Source organism: Plectropomus leopardus, chromosome 12 (genome assembly GCF_008729295.1).
Source record: "Plectropomus leopardus isolate mb chromosome 12, YSFRI_Pleo_2.0, whole genome shotgun sequence".
Taxonomy (NCBI): Eukaryota; Metazoa; Chordata; class Actinopteri; order Perciformes; family Serranidae; genus Plectropomus; species Plectropomus leopardus.
In genome coordinates, this window is record NC_056474.1 from 30,939,999 (window position 1) to 30,965,816 (window position 25,818).

The 25,818-nt window shown below is 41.1% G+C and overlaps 1 protein-coding gene across 1 annotated transcript in view; it reads right to left on the reverse strand.

Annotated features, from left to right (window-relative positions):
- Positions 1–25,818, reverse strand: part of LOC121951855 (sickle tail protein-like) — a 104,656-nt gene that overhangs the window by 13,662 nt on the left and 65,176 nt on the right. Inside the window, exons 6-20 of the mRNA XM_042498341.1 lie at positions 20,104–20,392; positions 17,624–17,897; positions 15,630–15,947; positions 14,705–14,809; positions 14,166–14,203; positions 13,887–14,065; positions 11,193–11,368; positions 7,100–7,236; positions 5,784–5,931; positions 5,388–5,703; positions 4,416–4,535; positions 2,067–2,346; positions 1,888–1,968; positions 1,405–1,633; positions 607–691 (exon numbers count right to left, since the gene is read on the reverse strand). Coding sequence (XP_042354275.1) covers positions 607–691; positions 1,405–1,633; positions 1,888–1,968; positions 2,067–2,346; positions 4,416–4,535; positions 5,388–5,703; positions 5,784–5,931; positions 7,100–7,236; positions 11,193–11,368; positions 13,887–14,065; positions 14,166–14,203; positions 14,705–14,809; positions 15,630–15,947; positions 17,624–17,897; positions 20,104–20,392 — 2,775 coding nt within the window. The remainder of the gene's footprint in view (positions 1–606; positions 692–1,404; positions 1,634–1,887; positions 1,969–2,066; positions 2,347–4,415; positions 4,536–5,387; positions 5,704–5,783; positions 5,932–7,099; positions 7,237–11,192; positions 11,369–13,886; positions 14,066–14,165; positions 14,204–14,704; positions 14,810–15,629; positions 15,948–17,623; positions 17,898–20,103; positions 20,393–25,818) is intronic.

A 25,818-nucleotide genomic window follows, 5' to 3' on the forward strand; every position in this document is an offset into this window, starting at 1 on the left:
AACTGCACTACGCTTTTGTGGGTCCACAAAATTAGGCTCCCGTTCACTGTCTGTGGAGCAGCTCCAGACTTTATGACATCACAAGTTAGAAACTGCTTTCTCAAGTTTCTAGTTTTGAGAGAGTGTAGCTCATGTTCTCAGATACTGATTGAACTTTGCTAGACCACATAAATAACATTCTGAAATTCTTAATTTAGGTTTTCCACAATAAGAAGAGCCACAGCCTTTAGTTTCAATATTTTGTGATGTGTTTCTAATAATAAAAGCTTTATCAAAGTCTCTGAAAGGATCAGAGTCACTTCAAACTTATTTCAGCTTTACATGTGCATCGTAAAGCAGTTATTGGGAAATATACTCAGGCTGGGATAATATATCATCATCATCATCATGCCAGAATTTCAATGCCCTACTGATCCTCTTCTCTGTACATTTTTATGTACAGAGAAAGAGTGCTAAGAGCAGAAAAAACATGACACTGTAAAATATTTCAATTTTCCATCTAGTCATCTTGCAAGCTAGGACTTTGGACCCTTTCATTTTTGTACTTATGCTATGTTTTTCAAAAGTATAAACAGTGGTCTTAGATTGATGCCTACACACACATACCTGGCCTCCAATTGGCTCTTTCCTCGTGGTGATTATCACCTCTCCTGACCTTCCTGTGGTCAGACCTGAACTGACAGAATGGAACCTGAGAAGACAATAATAAAAACTACAATTACCACCTCACGGTTGTATGCCTTACAGTTTACATCCAGGTTTGTGAAAACATGGATGCTTCATACACCCCCCCACAGCACAAAAGATACCTAAGATCAGAACAGTTTAATGGTGATTAGTGTCACCAATTCAGTATCTGACCAAATGTCTCTCCATCTGTTCCTGAGATATGATGTTGAATTATGGCCAGAAAGGTTTTTTTTGCAGAACATTATGATGTCACAGTGAATGTTTGTGCCAAATTTGGAAAAATTCTCTCAAGGTGTTCTTGGGATATCATGTTCACAAGCATAAGACAGACCAGGTCACAGTCACCTTGACTTTTACCCACCAAAATCTAATAAAATCATCATTTGGATGTTTGTGCCAACTTAGAGGAAATTCCCTCGAGGTGCTCTCGAGATATTACGAAGACAAGAATGAGACTGACGAGGTCACAGTGACCTTAACCTTTGACCACCAAAATCCAATTAGCTCATTGCTGAGTCCAAGTGTACATTTGTGTCAAAGAAATTCCCTTGAGGAGTTCTTGAGATATCACGTTAATGAGAGTAGGATGGACAGAAGAACGACAGATGAACAAACAACCCCAAAACATTATGCGCAGAGGCACAAAAAGAGGTTATTTAAAGTTGTTAGTCTTAGGTACGGCCGCCAGAAAGCCATCATCATTGATGAACTGACCTTCGTGGAGGAGGAGGTGGAGGAGACTTGCCAGCCCTGTCCGGACTCTGCTTCATCTCTCTGTCCACACTGGTGCGGCGGGGTTTCTCCACCTGTGGCCGGCCGCGGCGCTCTGTACTGGGAGAAGCTGATGGAGAAGCTGAGGCAACTGATGAAGGAGCAGTTGACGGAGAAGCTGAAGAAGGAGGCTCCACAACAGCTGGAGGAAGCTGTAAAGCTGCCGTTGGAACTAAACACATCCAAACAGAGTGATGTCATTTAGTTCCAGTAATAAAAAAATATGTGAATCAACCACTTAGTGCCACAAACAAACATCTTTATCAATCATCAAGATCAATCAAGATCAATCATCTTTATATCCATCTTTATATACAGTCTGTGGATAGTGCCACAAACAAACATCTTTATCAATCATCAAGATCAATCAAGATCAATCATCTTTATATCCATCTTTATATACAGTCTGTGGATAAAGTATCATACCTGTGTGTGGGGGTTGTGACTGGATGGAGTCCACCTCATCACTCAGCTGTGAAGGTGTGTCTTCCTGCTGTTCCACTGAGGCTGCAGCACAAACACACACAAACAGAGCTGTTTAAAAAAAAACAAAAACAAAATGCAGTCATTGCATGAGGCTTGTTGTGTCTTCAGTGAATGGTCACCTTGCAGTGTCAGGTCTAGAGCTGCATCCTGCTCTGATTTTGATACAGAGGAAGTGGTCTGTCCCGACGCAGAATCAGAGCAACCCTCTCTGGTGTCCGACACATTTAGATCAGGGATGGCCTTCATCAGGCTGTCCTGGGCCTCCTGGAGGGCCTGGTCAAAGTCAGTGTTGTTGGGTGGAGGCTGACTGGAGTCAGTGCTGGCTAGACTGGTGCTGGACTGGTTCATACTGCCAGTTTCTGTGGTCAGACTGCTCTCTGGAGTTTGTCTTTCTGTAGTCTGAGGAGGACACACAGAATCATATTGTAGTTATTGTAAGTAAAAAGTTATGATTGTGATTCAGTCCATATCATAGATTGTAAAAATAAAAAGATCTATAGCAACCAGCTGAAAGAGGGAGAAGATGATATCTCCACCTGCAGTGATGAAGTCAGACATGTTGTTGTCAATAAATGGATTCTCCCACGGTGCTTGTATACTGGGACAACGACAGGAATCCAGTTAAATTATTAAATTATCTAATTGAGCTAAACGTCACTACTGGATTACTGAATGAAGCGTGTGCATATGTATGTGGTCATCAGGTGGGAGGGGCTTAGGACAGAGTTTTTTTTTCCCTTTCCAAATTTCTGCCTACCCCTGCTTTAATAGAGTGGCGAAGGGATGACGGGATGAGTTAGCATCTCACTGGCTCCCTCATCAAAACTGTATGGGATTTTTGAATGGAATTTTCGATATGCTAATGAACTCAAGTTACACGTTTTGTTCAGCATGATAATCTTCACAGATGAACACCACTTTTGTGGGTTTGAAGCGTAAATAAAATCGCTAGAAGCAAAAAGCAAATCATTCAACTTCTGATTTGATTTAGCGCGCTTAATTTTCTACAAAACTCTCTACTGTTAGCGTGACCTGATCTAGCTAATGATCATGGCTATGTCAAGTGCAAGTCTCACTAGTAGTTTCTGTGTCCAGTGTGATGACACCTGATGTCCCCGACACTGTAGTCCGATTTAGCCACTTGTTAGCAACCGCCTTTTTTAAGATACGTAAAACCTTAAAAGTTCAAAAACGGGGTTTATATGGACGTTTTGCAGAATAAAATGTCTAAATGTCCTTAACCTGTGTTAACCACAGACCTTATTTATGGCATTTTACTGAAAATCCATTCAAAAAACCCAGAGACTTTGAGACGAGGGAACCGGAATTGCAAAAATGCTAATGGACTTCCATATTTTTAGGACTCATTACTTCACCACTCTATCACCTGCCAGGGGACTTTCTATAGGGGTCAGAGAGCAGTGGGGACTAACACTGCTCTCTGACCTTTGTATTTAAGCCATAATAGCTGATTAGTGACCCAAGTTTCATTAATGTGCATATTACTGGAGCAAAAGTTTCCTGTGCTCAGTTGAAATGAAGGGGGAGGAGGGGGAGGTGGCAGAGCTTTCGTCCCGATCCGGCGGGTCCGTTCAGACCTGCCACTCTGGCTCTGCTTCCTCTCTCTTCCTTTCTTTTTTATTACTGCTCTCTGGCATTCATTTTAAAGTCGTAATTGCTGATCAGTGACCCTAGGATCTTCATTGAGTGTTTATCCTTTTTTTTGCTCACCACCTTGGGTCTGTTGAACTGCATTACGCTAATCACGTTGCCTCTCCGGAGCATTCCTGCTCCCTTGTTTCCTAGCTTTCCCAAAACCTGGCCGCAATCCTGGCTGCATCTGATTGTGGCGATATCTGTGCTGGCACTGTGACCCTGCCTTTGGTTGTGCTCGTGCTGTGGTTGCACTGATACTGTGCCCCTTGCTCGCCCTGATCGTGGTCCTGGTCCTGGTTGCGCAGATGCTGTGATCATGCCTTTGGACACCTCCCTATCAATATATGCATGAGACTTTTATCAACACCCTCAACATTATCATAGAGTGCATTTGATAATTTCACACCTATCGTTATTGTAATATGACATACGTCTGTTTCCACTATTGCCGTGCCTCTCTCCCCCTCCTCCCTCTCTCTTTCTCTTTCCTTTTGGCCATGATTGTATTTCATTTGTTATTTATGCCATCTATTGCACGTCTGTCCATCCTGGAAGAGGGATCCTTCAATATCCTCTACCGCTCTTCCTGAGGTTTCTTCCTTTTTTTCCCCGTTACAGGGGTTCTTTTTCGGGAGTTTTTCCTTGGGTGATGTGAGGGTCTAAGGGCAGAGGGATGTCGTACACTGTAAAGCCCTCTGAGGCAAACCATGGTTTGTGATAATGGGCTCTATAAATAAAATTGACTTGACTTGACCAAAACACTAGAAGAATGAGACAGAGTAACAGAGAGTAAGCACACTGTGAACACTGACCTCATCCTGTGTCTGTGTGTGTTTGATGGTCTGTTCAGTGTGGCCCTCCTGTGTTGGTGAGTGCTGAGGGCCTGGTCTCCTCTGCAGGGCAGGGCTGCCCTCTCTGCTGCGAGGACTCACCTTCAAAACACAACAACATCTCTCATATTCTACACGACAAAAACACCTGTTTGCACACACTCTCACAAGTTATAAGTATTTAGTCACCTCTGTTTCCTCTCTGTGCGACACGTGTCAATCTACAGAAGCCGCTCGAATTCACTGTTATATATTTTGTCCAAAGATTCAGATATACTGGCGCAACATTTTCCATATAATTTAAGACATTTTATAAATCAAGAATTGAGCCTGAGCCACAAACTATTGTTTTTTTTTAATATTTCTGAGACATCAGACATTTTCACATTGACGCAAAGACAACTAATCAACTACTTTCTCATGTCAGCTAAGAAATGCTCGCTAATGTTGTGGAAGGGTAGAAACATCCCTGATGTTAAAATGTGGCTTGATGATCTTGTCAGTACTCTTGAGATGGAGAAAATAAGATATATTGGAAATGAGCGGGTGAAATTATATAATGCCATCTGGCAACCTTTTGTTCAATATTTGGAAAAAACAACGGTCTAATGGCATTTGATAATTTTTGCTCCCAACAAATTGTAGGATCCTTTGATTTACTATTAGGTGTCTTGGCTATGTGGGTTGTTTTGTTTTTTTGTTGGTTGGTTTGTTTCCCTGTTCTCTCTTTTGTCTTATTTTTATTTTTTTGTAATTTAAAAAATCCTGGAGAAGAGCGATGTCTGAATTAGTTATGTAAATGCACTAATCATATTCATGCTGCATTTGTATATTTAGCAATAATTTCTATGTTTGTGTGTATTTGCAACAATCTGTGTAACCTGACCCCTCTCAATAAAATGCTTCAAACATGTTATGATTATTTAGCAGATGGAGCCATCATCAGTGCAGTACCTTGGCTACACTGGGTGAGTCCCGTCCGTGGGTGGGTGTCAGTGGGGGGCTGGGGTGGTGATGTTGGGGCTGGATCCCTGCAGCTGCTGTGTTCATTCTGCGGGCCATGATTGGGGAGGCTGAGCCTGCTGGACTGACCTCCGCCTGACTCCCAGAGAGAGATGCTGTTGGCAGAGGAGCTCTGACCGAGGATCGCGGTTGGGGTTTGGGGGAGCTCTGGGGGCTCTGGGTCTTCAGGGGTCCCTGCTCTGTTTCCAGGACCTTTAGAGGCTCCACCTGGGCTGATCTGGCTGTTGGGGTGGACTCTGACACACACCTGTGAGGACAAAGATGGCCATAATGATATTTCCCTGCTAAACACAACAGTTTAAACCTCTGAGTGAAGTTGAGGAGCACCTGCGGAGAGAGCTGAGGGCCTCTGTAAGGGCTTTAACCCTCTTCAGCATGGAGTCCATCTTCAGAGGCTCCTCCTTCAGGAAACGCACCGCCTCCACCTCCAGCCTCAGCACTGAGCGCATCTTTGCCTGCAGCTCCGGAAACTCACCTGGAAAACCACCAAACGATAGGCATAAGATGAAGCAAAAAATAACCTTTATTGTGTAGTTTGTTTACCTACATGTCACCATATATAATCATTCAATTCATTTTTATTTAATAAGCACATTATCACAAATCACGTGTTACCTCAGAGGGCTTTACAGCATATGACTTCCCTCTGTCCTCAGACCCTCACAGTGACTAAGGAAAAACTCCCCCCAAAAACTTTAACAGGCAAAAAACAATGAACAGAAGCTGACAAATGACATACAGAGCAATGTATGTTTGCATGAACTGTAATGAAACGTTTCAATACAGAGTACCAATATTTATATTGTCCTACATACAGTTATACGGCTGCACAGTGCACCCTTACTCTCACACCCAGCTGGATAATCAATTAAATTGATCACTGATCATCATCTCTTACTAACATAAATCTAAAATGTTAAACATCAGCATCACATAAACATCATTTTCATACTTCCTTTTTCTAAATTCACCCTTTCTAATGATACTTTGTACCATGACATTTACTAATGTGATGATTCCACTAACATCAAAAATATTGATCTAATCTCGTGATGGTTTAATCAGCCAATAGCGAGATACAGTTTGATTCATTCCTGCAATGGACCTGCTCGCAGCAGCACCTGAATTGTGGGTCATGGTTGCACTGATGTTGTGATCCTACTCAACGCCAACTACTACTGCTCTTATTATTAATCATACCTCCACTATTATTATATACAAATGACTGTTATTGTATTTGCGTGTAATATTAAATGCTATCATAAATTACATTTATCAATTTTTATGTCCATTACTTTTGTTATATCTTATTGTTACGATTATTGTTGCTGTGCATCTCTGCCATTTCTCCTTCCCTCTCTGTCATCTACTGTAATTGTATTGTTATTAACAACATCTATTGCACATCTGTCTGTCCTGGAAGAGGGATTTCTCTTCAGTTGCTCTTCCTGACGTTTCTACCATTTAGGGTATAGGGATGTTTTTGGGGAGTTTTTCCTTAGTCACTTTGAGGGTCTAAGGACAGAGAGATGTTGTATGCTGTAAAGCCCTTTTAAGCAAACTGTGATTTGTGATATTGGGCTTTATAATAAAATAAAATTGAATTAAATTCAACTGTCTTGATACAACCCAAATCCACCAACCTTTAAGGGTGGCCAGCGTTTCTCCCACCCTCCGCAGGTTCACCGCTCCCTCCTCCACATCTCTCAGAGTGATCAGCAGCTGGTCGGGACTGGAGGTGGAGCTTTGTTGCAAATGGTCCACATAGTCCTCCAGTTCACTGAGATGTGAAAAAGACATTCAACATGTAGCAAAAACAGTCAACACAGACAGACAATCAATCATGTAATAGCCTTCTGTAGACACAAGGTGGAAGCAGAGAGTAAATTTGAGATGTTCCATAGTTCTGTTGGTGGTCATCAAATTACGAAAATGGTATGATATTATATCTTAAGAGCCAGTTTTGGCTTTAGTCCTTCAGACAGAGAACAGTTTCTGTGTTATAAACATTTTTTACTGATTTTCATTATTTTTTGAACAGCCTTTTTGATCACGACAAATAGTTAAGATAAAAACATCTAATTTCAAACAATACCAAATGTGTTATACTCTCAATCAAATCTCACAGCAACATATTGCATAGATTATTTTATTTTTTTAAGTGATGTTAATTCTTCACGACTGATTAATTGACCGACTAATTGTTATCATTCCTACTCAACGCATAAGAAAATGATGGATGAAACATAGGCATTCGTGGTGACTAAGACATTGCATTATTCAGTTGCTGTATTAAAGACATTCTGGAGGTACTAGGAAATGCTTTGTTTTTACATGTCTTTGATTCAGTCTTTGCTTTTTCTTACAGGGTATTCTCTGTTATAGATATTAATGACCACTGCTGGAGGGGCCTGAGGCCTGACATTTTCATTGCCAATGACCGTAATTGTGGTGCACATGATGAGAATAAAGAACTTGTATAATGTGAGAAAGCACATGTGTAGTGATCATAGTGCCCACTGTAGATCATACACGGAGCTAATTAAAGTCAACTTCACTTTCATGGTTCAGCATGAAGGAAGAATTCCCTCTCTCTCCTTGTTACTGCATTTATAGAGATGGATAATGTGGGCAGTGACGCTGCTGCACATCGTTAACTGCTCAGTTCCTGCTCATAGTGCAGCCTCTCAGAGCATCTTTACAGCTGCTGGGTTAAAATATCTCATCATTTTAAAATGCATTTAAATTATCAGAACTTATCAGACACAAGCTGCTTTTGACAGTAAGTCCTTGTTTTGGTTTGGAGTGACTTTTATCAGTCTTTGTGAGACCTGCAGTGACCTGTAAAAGCACCGTTTGTGGAATGTATATGTTTTATGTCCAATTCTCTGTAGAGAGCCCCAGTCTGATCTCTGTTGTGTTGGTTAGCAATGCCTCACAGCAAGAGGGTGCTGTGTTCAAATTCTGGGCTCTTCTGTGGTGAGTTTGTATGTTCTCCCCGTGTCAGCGTGGGCTTTCTCTGACTTCTCTGGCTTCCTTCTATAGTCTAAAGACTTAATTATTGCTGTAGGTATGAATGTGAGCCTGAACGTTTGCCTCTGTGTGTCAGCCCTGTAATCGATTATATTGTATTGGCTGGAACCTTTCATTTGTAGTGCTGTTGAAGTATATATACTGTTCGGTTATTCAAAGTATCACACTGTTGTAGCAGAGAGTGCACAGATGGAGCAGCAGAATGCCAGGTGCAGTGAAAGTGAAACTTTACCATTCATTCTGTTGGGTCTAAAAGTTTGCATTTACTCACATCTGCATCAGCTGCCTCTCATTTGATCAAATCAACTGTGAATGGATCGACAGATCAATTATCCACCCTGTGACTCACAAACTGCTGCTGAGGGGATAAAAAAGAACACATGGAGAGCTCTGCCTGCACTGCATTCACGGACCCAAAAAAAACTCAGACTGATACACAGGGACACACGAATTTAAAAAGAAAGGAAAGGTAGTGTGTCCCCTGCAAGGTCCATTCTCGTGATTCAGGTAGACCAAGAACATGTCCCAGTTCAGAGAATCCAAAGTCTGAAATACTGGTTTGTTTAGGTTAGCCACTACAGGCTGAGCTAAGTATGGAAAGCTAGCTTGTCGGCTTACCATTCATCACTCATTTAAGTCCACGATCTTAAATCTGTATCTCAATCAAAGTGTGAGTCAAAACCAAAATACTGCATGTCCAGAGCAAGATAATTCATGGTCCAAACCCCAAAATCTACTGTTTGTAGCAAGAAATGTCAAATTAAAGAGACACACAAAGCACAGACTTTGCAAGTGATGATAACACAAATCGTACTGTAAGACACTCCAAAATATGTCAGTAAATGGTTTTGTGGCTATTTCTTGCTTTTACTGTCTTGATAAAACTGAGCTAAGATAGCTGTGATGTAAACTATGGGCCAACGCTACATATGAAGATTATGTGAGAGCAGTAAGTCAGTAACACATGATGTTAAAAAAAAGTCAAATATTTAAGTTAGTCCATCTAAAACAGGACTTTTAAAATACATGTAAACATTACTGAGTGTGGCTCAGAGGTAGAGTAGGTCGTCTTCTAATCGGAAGGTTAGTGGTTCCTCCAGGTAACATGTTGAAGTATCCTTGGACAAGATACTGAACCCCAAATTGCTCCTGATGCCGCTGAACTGAGCTAGGACTGTAGCTCAGTTCAGAGTTTCAGCAGGTGGTCAAACTTTGCGTGTTCTTGTTAGTTAGTAGTTGACTTGTAGGGGTAATGCTGCCCCCTATTAGATTGCAGGATGTGTCAAAGCATTTCACATTGCACCTGTAGAACTCTGAAGCCTTGAGTCACTGCAGCAGACAACAAGTTGAGCAGAAAAACACTGCTTCAAGGCTGCTCTACTACACTGTACAAAACTTTTCATCAGGGGCCGGGATTTCTAAAGTGGTGATTTAGCCTTTTCAACATTTAAACACTTGCTCTGACATCATGCCCGTTATGATGTCACAGCTGCTGAAGTCAAATCATTGGTGACATGCGAGACACAGCACGGCAACATCTTTAGCCAGAGAGAAAATGTGAAGAAACATATTGTTAAAAATAGAGCCGGGGGATGGGAAGTGATTTGATGGGCTGTGACATGGGTTTCCAGAGACATCAGAACTCATTCTCATGTTAGCATGCGCCACACTGACTTTATAGTACAGATTACTGTGCAAACAGAAGCCTGGCATTTATCAAGCACAGCGAGTAGGAGTTTTAGAATGAGTGTGATATAATTATTCCTCCACACACCACTCCAAATCATGCACATCATTAACAAAACACCAATGCAACACATCACGAAAGCAATAGCTTCACTAGAGCAGGTCTTTTGGTAAATTTGTTTTGGATCAGCTCATTACTTTGTATTACTTAGTCATGTTGCTTATGTATATTCAGAAGTGAGGGACATGACAATATTTGAATAGAGAGCTGAAGAGTTAGCTTCTGTAGCTTTCAGATCTGTGTATTTTGACCTGACGGCTTTCTTTCGTCAATCTGTCTGAAAAGCTAAAAATACAATATCAAGCCTCTACCTAGCTACATTTGCATTACTTTAGCTGTTCTGTCTAATGACATTTGAGCACCACACTTTTTCAAACACGAAAAAACAAAGACAGTCTTGTTGTTTTGAATGTTAGTGATAGGCAAGCTGTCAACACGCCAATATATAATAATGATCGTTTTATCCAAAATTCATTCAGGGAGACATTTGGGTTTTTTACATTGCTACGAGGGCTCTTGAAGCTCCTCGTATGGGGTGAAGAAAGCTTTCAGTCTGGCATAATTCTCATATATTCAAACTGCACCTTTAACGTAGCGCTTGCTGGCCGAGTTTTCCCCTGGACTTGACCCTTTAAAACATACTTCAACATTAGTTTTTTTGTGCTGCATTCAGACACCTCTCACAAGTTATTTATCTGAACTTTTTTGTACTTTTTTGCAGACACCATTTGGTCAGCCATGTATTTATTGCACTGCGGAAACAAAATTATACCAAATAAGGCTTTTCTTTTTACAGAGGAGGAAGTGAAAGACATAAAAATGTTGCTTAACTTAATGTCGTGAGAGATTACAGGTATCTAAAAATAACAAAAAGCTAATACTGGACTTGAACTCTTCTTTTAAAAGTCAAAACTTTTATGAAAAATATTTACTTTTGAGTCAATTCACACTCTTACCGAAGCCGTGTGAGTATTCTCTCCTCTGTAGCCAGGTAGTGGATCCTCTCTTCCTCCATCTCAGCTCTCCGTCTGTACGACGCCTCCTCCGACTGAGCCAGCCGATCGTACATCAGCACCGCCAGCTCCTGACCCGCCATCCGCAGCATTGAACTCACACTCTCCTGGTTTGACAGCTGGACAGGGGAACAGCTCAGGTATTAGGATTCAACACCATAACTGCCTGAGGAAAAGTAGTGTTACTTGGTCTTTTTCTTTGGATCAAGATATTTCAAAAACTAATGACTTCTTTGCCATAAAATCTGGTGTACATATTACAGTCCACTGAGGATGACTGTGATGGTCCTTGGACCTATTATATATTTATGTACATACTGCCACTGTCAAGCTTACCCATAACCCACTTTGTATACCTCAGTTTTATGGAATTTAAGATTTTTTCCCCCTAATTCCTCTTTATGTTAATTTTTACTGTTTTTGATAATTCATCTTTTGAGATACATATGTGTTACATATGTGCATCCAGTCAATGCATCATGTGCGTCAAATCAGCATACTTATTATGTGGAGCTTTTTGTTTGTTTTTGATTTATTTAGTTGCTTCATTAGTTAGCTGTGTAGTTAGTTGTTTAGTTAGTTGTGTAGTTATTTAGTTAGTTCTGTAGTTATTTAAAAAGAAGTGATTTGTGGTGATGCGCTAACTCCACCCATGATAGAAATCCCCACCTGACCATTAGCCCAAGGATAACCAGCACAGCAATATGTGAGTGAGAGGCATGTTTTGATTTTAGCTGGATCTTAGCTGCATGATTTTACAATGTAGATTTATGAGTCTTCTTTTTTTTTTACCTTGTACATACTGTCCTTTCTACTGACCTATACCAACACTGTGTTCATTAGAAAAAAGTTTCTGGGCACTTGCTGTATATGATGTTGAAACAAAGTTTTGTTTTGGAGTTTGTTATATTTCAAATTCTAAATATTCAGATTTTAATTATATTGTAAATGCATATTCCAGCTATTGGTTATTGGTCTTACAAATATTCACTCATTTTGAATTTGATGCCTGCAACACGATCCAAAAAAGCTGGGTCAGGGGTATGTTTACCACCTTTCCTTTTAACAACACTCAATAAGCGTTTGGGAACTGAGGACACTAATTGTTGAAGCTTTGTAGGTGGAATTCTTTCCCATTCTTGCTTGATGTATGACTTCAGTTGCTCAGCAGTCCAGGGTCTTGTCGTATTTTGCACTTCATGTGAAAGAACAAGATCCAGGGTACAAGCGGCTGAAATGAGTTTCCTCCGTAGGGTGGCTGGGCTCTCCCTTAGAGATAGGGTGAGAAGCGTGGTTGTCCGGGAGGAGCTCGCAGTAGAGCCGCTGCTCCTCCGCGTTGGGAAGAGCCAGATGAGGTGGCTCAGTCATCTAATTAGGATGCTTCCCAGACGTCTCCTTGGTGAGGTGTTCAGGCCACGTCCCACCAGTAGCAGGCCCCAGAGAAGACCCAGGACACACTGGAGAGACTATGTCTCTCAGCTAGCCTGGGAACGCCTCGGGATCCCCCGGGAAGAGCTGGACGAAGTGGCCCGGGATAGGGAAGTCTGGGCTTCCCTGCCTGGGCTGCTTCCCCCGCGACCCGACCCCAGATAAGCGAAAGAAAATGGATGGATGGCTGAATTTGAAATGTGGACTGGTCAGACCACAGCACACTTTTCCACTTTGTGTCAGTCCATCTCAGATGAGCTTGGGCCCAGAGAAGCCAGCGGTGTTTCTGGGTGTTGTTAATACATGGCTTTTGCTTTGCATGGTAGAGTTTTAACTTGCACCTGTAGATGTTGTGACAAACTGTGTTAAATGCTGATGATTTTCCGAAGTGTTCCTGAGCCCACGTGGTAATATCCTTTACAGAATGATGTCGGTTTTTAATGCAGTGCTGCTTAAGGGATCAAAGGTCACAGGCTTTTGAGGATATTGTCGACTGTAGACAATGAAATCCCTTAATTCCTTGAAATTGTACGTTGAGAAACGTTGGACTACTTGCTCACACAGTTGTTCACAAAGCAGTGAACCTCGCCCCATCCTTGCTTGTGAACGACTGAGCCTTTCGGGGATGCTCCTTTTATACCCAATCATGACACACTGTTTCCAACTAATCTGTTAAATTGTGGAATGTTCCAAACAGGTGTTTTTTGAGCATTCCTCAACTTTCCCAGTCTTTTCTTGCCCCTGTCCCAGCTTTTTTGGAACATGTTGCAGGCATCAAATTCAAAATGAGTGAATATTTGCAAAAAAACAATAAAGTTTATGAGTTTGAACATTAAATATCTTGTCTTTGTAGTGTATTCAATTGAATATAAATTGGAAAGGATTTGCTAATCATTGTATTCTGTTTTTATTTACATTTTACACAATGTCCCAACTTTATATATATGTGTATATTGTGGCTGTGTTTATGGAACACATGTTTAAGTTAGTGTTTATTCCTACCTCTCAGTATTTCTGTACTGCTGTTCATGTTTCAGATACGACACACAGATATTTGCAACTCACTCAAACTGCTCATAAAGCTACATAACTGCCTTCCTACCTCCACATCAACTCCTTTATCAGAGCTTCACTGTGCATGAAGATCTAGATCCACCATAGGTTTTCACACTCAGTTTAAATGTTAATACTGAGTACACACGTCAGTACCTGCAGGTGTCTGAGTTGGTTGAGTTGCATTCGCAGCTCACACACATTTCTCTTCGCCAATACCAAGCTCTGCTGCAGCCCGCCATCAGAAGGAGGGGCCTGAAAGGTTTGAAGGGCCAGAGGGGCGGGGCTGAAGCTGTCAATCAAAGCAGCAGAGTTCTGAAGCTCAGACGACACTGCTGAGGGTCAAAGAGAGGAAAATTTAATGTCGTCAGCACATTCAAATCATAACAAGCATGTCGCTGCTGGTAGGTAAAATTGTGCAAAAAAATATCTCACCAGGTCTGCTCTTGAGGCGTTTGCGGTCAGCACTCTCACTGCAAAGTGACACAGACAGTTAAATCCTATGCTTAATCTTCCCTGTTCTAGCCAAAGTTAACACAGCACACAGAGCTCATTTCATGTTGCTACCTGAATTATCCAGAAATATTCAGTGTAGATTTAAGCTAAATTGAAGCGCCAAGCAGCTCACAGTAAAAAAAAAGACAATAAGAACAAGTTAAAAACAACAGATAAAAACAAAAACAGATAAAAAAACACATGCCTAGAAAACACTTAAGGACTAAAACCTAAAAATAAACATAAAAAATCAGAGGGCAGAGGGTCAATAGTAGAAAAACCCAACAGCAAAAAAGACTCGGGATAAAATGCATCATAAGTGCTTCATTCCTGTGCAAATTAGCCGAGTTATCTTTTATTACACAGTTTACATATTGCTGTTACATCTCATGGATGTATCTAAAGAACATATTGTACGTGTTCATTTGAATTGCTGAAGCTGCAGTTGGCTCAAAGGGTTTACGGCAGATGTGACAGACCTGATAGCATCCTTGACTCTTGGAATATCTGATCCCACAGACAGAGCGCTGTGCACCAGACCTGCCAGACTGGCTATCTGCTCCTCCATAGCTTTCATTCTCTCACTGGAAAAAACAAACACATGCACATTCATAGTAACCACAAGATCAAGAGTTTCCCATCATGCAGTGCTGTCAAAGGTTTGAACAACAATAACCGCCTCACAGTTGTATGCCTCTACAAGCTCGTCACGTTGCACTTAAAGTTTACATCCACGTGTGTGAAAACATGGATGCGTCACATACATCTTTGCCCCAACAGCAGATCTCTACAATCAGCAGTTTCAAGGTGGCCAGAAAAGTGTTTTTGCAGAACATTATGATGGCACAGTGAAGCTGACCTTTGACCTTTTGGGTCTAAAATGTCATCACTTTATCATTATATCCTATTAGACATTTGTGTGAAATTTTGACATAATTAGTGTATGAATTACTGAGTTATGGTCAAAAATGTGTTTTATGAGGACACAGTGACGTTGACCATCACATTTATATCAGTTCATTCTTTATCTGGTATTTGTTAATTGGGTAGCTATTTGGTTTTAAATTTAGGCATTCAGATATTCTTTTTTTCTGTTTCAGTGGATGAATGCCATTTCAGTGTTTGCGATCCTGCTGCTGCACCTGTCACACTCACAGTAACAGGATTGATCATTTACTCAACGGTTATTAACAATACTGAAAAGCAATAAAGAAATGTGTAGCTCATGCGGAGTTTGCGTGAAGCTAAGCTTGTGACTGAGGTTTTCTGTGTTTACCACTGATAAATGACTTCAGTCGGAAGATTTCCTCCATGAACCAGTGGACCTTGTCATTAATGAATACTTACCATTGTTTAGTGCTTACAGTAAATACAGTAAGGTGATGACTCTGGCTCTGAGCTCACCTCTGGGCATTGTTGGCAGTCACGTGACCCTGAAACAGCCTCTCAGATTGTCCCAGAGGGCTGTCCATAAAGACAGATGAGGTAGAGGATGACGAGCCACTCCCTCTGCTTCTGTGAACGACCTCCACTGTGGCTCCGTTACTGTCCCGCCGCAGGGACCGGCGAATGGGAGACATCCTGTCTGGAGACACCAGGCCCACCCCTCCGATGATCTGTCCCTCTATCATCCTGACCTCATTGACTCTGTGAGGGGACGGAGGCGGGGTTTTGGTGCCCAGTGGAGGAAGCTGGCTGTCTCCATACTTCCTGCTCTTCTGCCTGGATGGTGGAGAAACAGGTGGAACAATGGATGGATTCACTCACACACACAAACACACACCTGGTTACATCAACACTGTTCTCAGTGTGGTGGGTCCACACTAAAAGTAAAATGTTGTTACTGTATTGCAGTCAATCACTGCTCCAGCTGATGTCAGCCATCAGTTCTACCTTTCTGCTTAAAGTGAGTTTATATCACCATCATGATCATCATCAGCTCCTGTAAAGAGGGCCTTTTTCCTGATTTTTTTTTTGCTTTATTCTTTACTGCTGTTACTGACTGTCACATGCCATTCAATGCATTTTTATTATTTGATGACCTCTCATGTAAGTATAATACAGAAGTAATTCAGGTCATCCTCATACACGTGAGGGATTGAGCAGAAACGATGCAGCAGGTGGTCCAGTGTTACCATTTGTAAATTCATCTGATATCAGCCTCACTGTTTACTGCTCACTTAACAGTCGTTTTAGAACGCGGTTGCCATGACAGATTTGAGCAAAACTTAAGAGAAAACACAACTGCGAGATGACTGCGTTTCCACTGAGTGATGTCATGCGAATTCGCCTCTACCAACAACATTCCAAGAAACGTGGTGATGGATGTTCAAAACATTAGCAGGTTAATTTCTATGCAGCCACTGCATTAGCCATTATTATTTCCAATCCAAGCCACATAGGCGAGTTATGGATTTGATGATCCGCTCTTGAACTTTTGAGTTATGTGATGCAATAACAGCTCTTGTAGCTCCAGCTGCATCATTAGGGAGCCAGTTCCTACTGATAAGCACATAGCCATAGCACCATGTGACCTAGAAAAGCCCCAAAAGTGTTTCCATTGCAGTTTTGTGAAGTATGGCTTTTTCGAATCGCCTGAAATACCACCTTGTGCAAGGGTAGAAACTTTTTTGTGGCAAATGGGAGGTTTTTTTTTTAATTAACATGTTTCCATTAGGTAAATTTTATATGTGCAGTTTCAATTTGCACAATTTGGGGGTTAACGGAAACCCACCAAGTGTGGAAACAGCATACATGGAAACATAACACAGTCCAGCTGAAGTTGGACTCTCATTTCAGCTTTGTTCAAGTGTGTGCAGATGGAGGTAAATGCAGATTCTGCCACAGCAGCTGCAACATACAGTGACTATTCTGTCTATAGTAGGTGTGCAGATCCACCACAATGTTCGTGGTAGTTTTTTTCAGAGCTCTGCAATATGCATGAAACCAACACCAAGATCAAACATCAAACAGTGTTTGAGCAGCTACTCTGTCACAAATCCAGTGTTAGAGCAGCTGCTGTGTGTGTTTACAGTACAGCCAAACAAACTCAGGTTGTTTAAATAAAGAAATCACAACCGTTATCTGGTTTCATGCAGCACACCACAACAGGACACAGTAAAGAAGGCAGAGGTGTGCAGCCTGTCACCCAATCTCTTTATCTCACTGTGGCTGCTCCTCACTGGTCCATTGATCCCTGACAGGTTTACAACTGATACAATATCAACCAAATGCTGTCTGGTTTTGCAGGTACATTTATGATGCATCTATCTGTGTGAGCATCAGTGACAAATCCACTGGGCCCTATTTAAATGATCTACAGCACAAGGTCTAAAGTGCATACTGTGAGTGTATTAAAGGCTAAACTCCACTTCTGCTGGTTAAATCAACGTGTGTACCTGTGGAGGGAGCGGGTCTGGTGCTCCATGCCGTCTCCGTAGCCCATCAGGGGTTTAATGGAGGCGCGGTACTGCTGCAGCCCCCCTGGGATCCCTGTGACCCCAGCGTCCACCATGTCCGCTGTGAGAGAGGGAGGAGCACTACACTGGGAGGAGGCAATGCTGAGGCGACCTCCTCCGTCCTGCAGGGAGGAGCAGTAGGAGTCTGGGTAATGAGGTCCTCCTTCCCCACGCAGCACTAGGGCCATACTCTTACTGCTGCCGACGTCCTCGTCTGACACACACAAGAATTGAGAAAGGCAAGAGTTAAGACAGAGTCCAGAGAGACATAAGGCAGATTTCAAATAAAGATTTGGGCAAAATTTTAGTGATATTTTTGAAATGTCGATAAAACACAACTGCGAGACGACTGTGTTTCCACTGAGTGATGTTATACGACCTCTCTTGCGATGTTCTGTGACTTCTCCTCTTGCGATCATATTCCAAGAAGCATAGCGATGGATGCTTAAAACACAAGCATCTTAATAAATACGGACATTTCATGCTGCTTTGAATCCAATATCGCCGGAATTTCTTTGTCTTGTATAAGAATAAAGAAAATCTGGGTCTCCTTCTCTGTCCACACATACTGCGTCATGTTTTTAGAACATCATGTGACTCTGTTTCAATTGCAGTTTTGTGAATTATGGGTTTTTGAATCACCAAAAATACCACCTCATGTGAGCATAAAAACTTTTTTTGCAATAAATAGGGGTTTTTGTAAATTGACATGTTTTCATTAGGTGTATTTTATATTTGCAATTTCAATTTGAGAGTTAATGGAAACCCGACTACAGTGGCCATCTACATTTGGTCATAAGTGGTCGAGGAATCTAACAAGTGAATCACAATAAAATTCTTGGGTGTAACATCGGTTTGTGACGGCAAATATCATTATGTTGGCTGATTTCGATATTTCATTGTAAAGCAAATATCTGCCGATACCAATGACATGCTGATATCATAGTGCAGACTCCACTGTCTTTACTGAAATACATTCAAGGCATCATCGCAATTTAAGACTTTAACTTCTTTTTTTTTTGGTACACACACATCATGTACTGTATGTATTTATGAAACGCGGTCTTAAGTCTCTCATGACATGATGCAGGAGCTGCATTAGGCACCACATGATAATATCTTCAATAAGCATCAAAGACTATTCATATGACTCACTCCTGACTCACTGTTAAAGAGACGAGTAAACATGCACGATTGGCCTGCATGTTCAGTCTTTTGTTGGCTATTTGTTACGTAAGAACAGGTGGAGCACAAACAACAGCAGCAATTATGAATGCTGGCAAGAATTCAAAATGTAGTATTTAAAAACCTTGTTTGGCTGGGGTGTGTGTGTGTGTGTGTGTTTGTGTGTTTGTAGTCTGTTGTCTTTCCAGGTCTCTGTGGTCCAGCTTGGCTGCACCTTTGAGTTGTTTTAACCTGTCTCTGATCCACAGTCTTCATTGCTCTCCCTAAGGTTTCTCTTGTTTTTCCTGTTTTTTTTTTTTTTTGAGTTTTGTCCTTAACCAAATCAAGGGTGTATACTGTACCAATTGTAAAACCCTCTTGAGCGTTTTTGTTATTCTGGGATATAAATAACAATGCTTGACGTGTGCCTCCAAAATAAGTCAATGTCAATTGTTTCCTTTCATCATGGAATCGAGCTGCACTTACTGTTTACACAAATGACACACATCTTCCTCCCGGCAGCAGAGAAGATCTCTACAATCAACACAGTTTCATGATTTATGTCACCAGTTCAGTATCTGACCAAATGTCTTCCCTTCTGTTCCTGAGATATGACGTTGAGTAATGTCCAGACGTGTTTTACCCGACAATATGATGTGACTGTGTAGCTGACTTTTGACCTCTTGAATATAAAATGTCTAGTGTTCTGAAGTTCACAAGAATGAGAGAGACCAGGTCACAGTGACCTTTAATAACACAAATCTTATTAGTTTGTCCAAGTGGACATTTGTGCTAAAATTGAAGAAATTGCCTCAAGGCGTTCTTGAGATATGGGATGTAAGGTCACATAGACCTTCGTCCTTCGATCACCTTATTTGAATCAGTTCATTGTTAAGTCTAACAACGAACGTTTGGGCCAAATTTCAGGACACTCACTCAAGGCCTTCTTTAAATACTGCATTTGTGAGAATGAGACGGATGCAAGGCCACAGTGACCTTGACCTTCGACCACCAAAATGTAATCATTTCATCCTTGAGTCAAAGTCAATGTTTGTGCAAAATTTGAAGAAATTTCCTCACGGTGTTCTGAGGATATCAGGTTCACAACAATGAGACAGTATGCATGGACAAACCAAAAACACGTCCCCCACCACAGCTATGGCAGGTGCAGATGCATAAAAATATGTACATTGCTCTTGTAACAATAAATCAAAGAATAATGGTTTCTTTGGCTGAGGAGCCTGCAGGTATCTCACCAGGCTTGACATCTCTCCTCTCCAGTATGGCACTGCTGCTGGTGCAGAGGGAGCTGGATCGCCCTGCTCCTGACAGGCGTTCCCGTGGTAATGTGGTGCTGCCTGGATCCACCAGCCCCGTCCTCCCCCCTGTGCTCCCCCCACCGTATGCCATCCTGGAGGGGGACGAGGGCATGGAGCGGACCATGGGCGGGGACATGGAGCCCTGCAGGCTGTGCAGGGTGCTGCGGCTGGCAGACGACATGGTGTGGACCGGACTGTGACTGCCGTACAACACTTCTTTAGAGATCTGTTAAAAAAAAAAAGTGTTTATAACTCTGCTCTAAGGGAAAACTGAGAGTTACCAAAATGTTAACAGAATTTCTCAGACTTGTGAAATAAAATACTTTCTCAAGATCTATTTAACTCCTTACAATGGTCACAAACCCAGAAACTGTCCTCAGAAAAACCTTAGATACCTCTGTAGCTACTGTATGAACTTTAATTGTTTCATCATCCTGAAATAACTGTTTAACCAAGTGTGCAACCTGTCGACACAATTGAAAAAACTGTGCAGTAGCTTTAATTGCATACACAGAAAAGCAAGAGTAAATAAAAGATAAATATATACATGGGTGGTGATTCACTGAACAGGTTTACCCAGGCCATACACTGCTACTATGTATTTAATGTTTTGTCGGCTTCAATTTAATTATTTTAGGCTTGTTTCAGGGTCTAAATTGTAACATGTTGTATTTGTGTTGGTGTTTATCAAACTAGTCCTCTAAATAAAAGACAAAATACACCAGCTTTTTCTTCTAACATGAACAGGTGTAGTTTTGGGGGCATTTGATGAAACAACTGATGTCTTGTTTATCAGTGTCAGAATCACCTTTATAGACCCAGTATGTACACAAAAAGGAATATGACTCTATTTTGCATTGCTATCATGATTTTACACATAAACAGACATGCCAGCTCAGAACAAGGACAACAAAACTGGACAATTCAAAGTAAAACAGACAATTATTATGTATACAAGTATGTGAAAAAATAGGTGTTTGAAAATAAAGTACAATTACAGCCTCGCAGTTGTATGTCTTTTTGAACCGGTCAAGTTGCACTTACAGTTTACATCCATGTCTGTGTAAATGATGCTTCACACACATCTTTCCTCCAGCAGCACAGAAGATCTCTACAATCAGCAAAGAATGACACGGACAATGTCACAGTGACTGTGACCTTTGACCACCAAATTCTAATCAGGTTACTGCAGAGTCCAAGTGGACGCTCATCGCTCTATCTATCTATCTATCTATCTATCTATCTATCTGTCTATATGTATCTATGTATCTATCTGTATCGACATACATACATACATACATACATACGTACATACATACATACAGTGGATGTTTGATGATACAAGGTTATTGACAGTGTATGACTGATTTAACTGTTCACCGGAAAGACAGTTTATGGTTTTCACTAGAACTACAAACAGTGAATCAAATGACATAGTTTACTTGGACTCCTAAACTCCTTAGACTCTAAAAGATGTAGCAGGATCAAGGACAAATTTTATTTTCATTTTTTAAACTACATTTAAAAACAAATAAATCTACCTTGTACCTTGTAATTTAACAAGTATCAGTCATAGTATATGAAACCACAAAAAGTTATCACCAACTCTGCAGCTTTACACACTCACTAAACTACTTATTTGTATCTTGTTTCCAGCGGCAACAGGCAGGGGATGGTTTGCATGCATGCTACAAAATGAGAATAGTTGATATAAACATCACACATCAAAATGTCAGAGCTACAGTATTTGCATTGGCATATAAATTTAAGCAGGCTGGAGGGAAAGCTTGTTTTAATGTGATGTCTGCCAGGTGTGCATGAGTAAAAAAAATTTAAAAAACAGGCAATAACAGAGGCGGAGTGTCCTCTGAGACCAAAACCCACTGCAGGAAAACCTGCTTTTACAAAGGCAGCCCTGCGTAGACATGCAGGAGTGTGTGAAAGCTGTGGGAGAAATTCCAAGCGTCAACATGCTCTCATGCCGCCAGTGAATCAACATGAGGGAAATCAGATTGACTTCTCGGCTGTCCCGCATTTGTGTTAACCGCACTGACATACAAACTGGAAAAGTGATTCCTCTGCTGCCTGTTTAGGTGCTCAACAGCCACACTTCAGTGGTTCCAGGCTCTAACAGCCAGGCTGAACCAGGAACAGCCAGTGAACACTGCTGCTGCTGCAACTCTGACCTCATGTGACCTCATGTTGTCACTGGCACGACTGAAAAACTATTACGTGCATACATGTATAGGTAATCTGGGGTCTTTACGTACAGCAGAAGTTAATTTGTAATAATTATTTCCCATTACATACCCGTTCTACCTGTCTTTCAGTTGGGAATTTCCTCCCTTTCCGTCATCGTTTGTTGGTTCTCAGTAAACACACGCCTGAACTTGACTGGGTGGTCCCACTAAGCCAGTTTTACATTTCAGGATTAACCATCACGGAGCTCTGTCAGCCATTTAAACCGAAACATCAGGATCCTCATTATGCTCATGTTGTACAGCCATGTGTTACTGAACTCAACCAACCTTTATTGGGAATTCTAGTGGAATTCGCAAAGTTTACAAAGATGCATCAGATGTCAGGTTGAATGCACTGTTACTATGTGTACCACTGGAAACTAATGCACCAAAATCATATAGTATATCCTACGTAATCATATCAGGCAATCCTTGGTATGCTCTTGCACTACCTATGTATTTTTATCACACAGAAAAGTAGCAGACAGTATTCATTGCGTTCTCAAGACCTCTTTATGCTCTCTGTCCCAAATGCCCGCTTACCCTGACATTCTTAACCAGCCCATTCTCACTCTGAACTTGTCAAGTATGTCCACTCGGCCAGCACTTTTGGCTTAAGAGGGTAGCGCCAAAAGCCACCTATCATGCCCACCGAGATTGCTGCTGGACAGCATCAGATGAGAATGAGCTCATACAAAACCAGTGATGCTGTTATAATATGCTGGTGGAAGGCATATTTTTCTACACCTTATCATGTGCTTCTTTTGCCTAACCTAACCGTCAGTAACATTGTTGCCTAATCCTAACCATCGACAGTTGCATTGTTTGCCATGTGCTGTTTTGTAAACATAAGGACTGTGCAGCGTCACCCCCCTATGTGCATTTGTTAACATCACAGTAACGGCATCCCGGAGCATAAACTGCTGATGCATAAGGATGCTGAAAACATCATAAGTAGACCCAGAGGGTCACTGACAGAGTGGCACCATTTGACGAGCTGGCATGAGAACATGCTGTCTTACCCAGACTCCTAGCAATCCCACTCCTCTTGCCTAAACCTAACTAATCCAACCAATGAAGGTAATGAGTACTAGCCAATCATAGGGAGAGTAGAGCTGGTCATTGGTTTGCTATCTTAAGATTGGCAAATTTGTAAACAGGAACCAGGACACAGGATATATCTCAGGAAGTGTCTTAAGAGTTAACATCTTTAGATCAAACTTTTTGGACTCAATTCTGAGCACCATGTCTGGGAGAAACCTGGCACCACTCCTCACTTGCAAAATACCATCACAACAGTGAAGCATGGTGGTGGCAGCATTTCCTACTTCCTAGCCTCCTTACTTCTAGCATTCTTGCTTGGCGCACACCATAGACTTTAATAATACCTGACGCCGAATCAAAGATGGTGCCTATTTATTCCAATGGAGTTGCCCGCTTGCAGCATATGCCAAAAAAGTTTTCTAGCTTCCAGGTTTCTGGGGTATGCGGCCCACTGAATATCTGCGACCATGAGTTCCTGCTCCATTTGTAGACTTTACATTGTGATGACATCACAGATTTTTAATTACTTTTCGTATCTCGAGGAAGGTTTTACGAATATGAAACCACCATGGCTCAAAATTCAGAATAAAAAATCATAATCAACCTTGTTTGCAGCTGGAGCTGTCCTGTCAAGTTTTATAAATGTCTCTTTCACAATGGTGGCCTACAGAGGAAGTGATTTTTGGCCCACAGTCAATGGCCACTGGTAAAAAAATTGCTGCAAGGGTGAGCAGCTTTCATAGGAGCCTGGACCACACCCATCCTTAAACCTGAACTTCATTCTGATTTCAACGACACACCTGTAAAGTTCAGTGATAGCATTTTGCACAGGAGAGACATCTTATCTTGCTAACAAAATCTCAGACAGACAGACATACCGGCAGATAGACACATAAACACCTGGCAAAATACTCAAAACAGCTTCTGTGGTAGTTCCTCCTACAACAGGTGTCACCTGGGTTGCATTTTGCAAAGAAGACACACACAGACAAACACAGACACACAAGGTGAAAACAATACCAGCCTTCGCAACGTTGTCGCGTCTGGTACATACCTTGTCATTCATGACTGCGGCAACATTAATGTGTTAAGATGTTTTTGCTAGAAACCATACCAAGAATGAGGACAAGGACTCAACAAGAGCCAGAATATAATAAGATACATAATTCACTAATAAGAGACTTTTATGATATTACTGCATTCATTTTAAGGAACTTTCAGATATAGAAAGTCCAGATTTTAGTCTAGACAGCACAGACTGTATTTTATGACTCAGAATACGCAAGTGAAATACACTGCACTGAAACAATCACTGTCAGGAACAAATCAAAGTATTTCAGTGAATTAGTGAACTACATTACATTCATTCATTATTCACTTTATTAGGTTGAGCTGCCAGAATACACTCATGGTCATGTAGGCTGTTGAGTAAATGTGCAGTATTACTTTGGGGTTGTGTGGAGTTTTGTGTCGGTCCTTCTCTCATGTTCCCACCATTAATCATGTTAACAAGCATTTCTTCTCTCTGCGCTCCACAAAGCAACATATGTGAGTCAGCAGCACCGAATGACAGAGCCTGATCTTATATGGCACTCACTCTGCCCCATTTACATCAAGCTCTGCAGTTCTGTGCTGTCTCAAGAATATTCGGAGGAAAAATACACAAAAAGAAGAGTTTGAAGATAAAACTGACATTTAAATGTGGGTTACAGCTCAGTGAGGAAAACTTTGAATTTTGCAGAGATTCCAAGTTTGATTTAGTTTCAGAGCCTGCCTGTGTTATATACTACTTACTGCTGGGGCTGGGTAATATGGAGAAAATCAAACATCACAGTATTTTTCTCTGAATACCTTCATATCAATATTGTGACCATATTGTTGGGTTGACTATTGGTGCTTTCACAAAATATCAACAGTTTTTTTCAAAAGTACTGTATAGTAATGTGGACATAATGACTAAGTGTGTAAAGACAAATAATAGATCAGCTGGAGCAGTCTGGTAAGTTCATAAAATTATTTTATTTTACTATATTGCAGCCTTTAAAACTAGAGAAAGTCAGTTACAATATTAAAATGGCCAAAACGGTTTTGTATCATGATATTTATGATATTGCCCAGCCCTACTTATTTCTTTTATAAAATGTTTTGTTCATCGATGTGACCTTAAGTAGGGATGCACACACTTAATTAATCCTTAGGGCCACTTTAATATTACACACACTCCACACTTAAAAAGATGTTATCATTAATATTATTATACATTAATATTATATCACAAATATCAAATTCATTAATTTTTAGCCCTTTAAATGCCAGGCTTTGTCATGATGCTATTTTTTAATCGCAGCCTAGGATGTGTCAATAATTG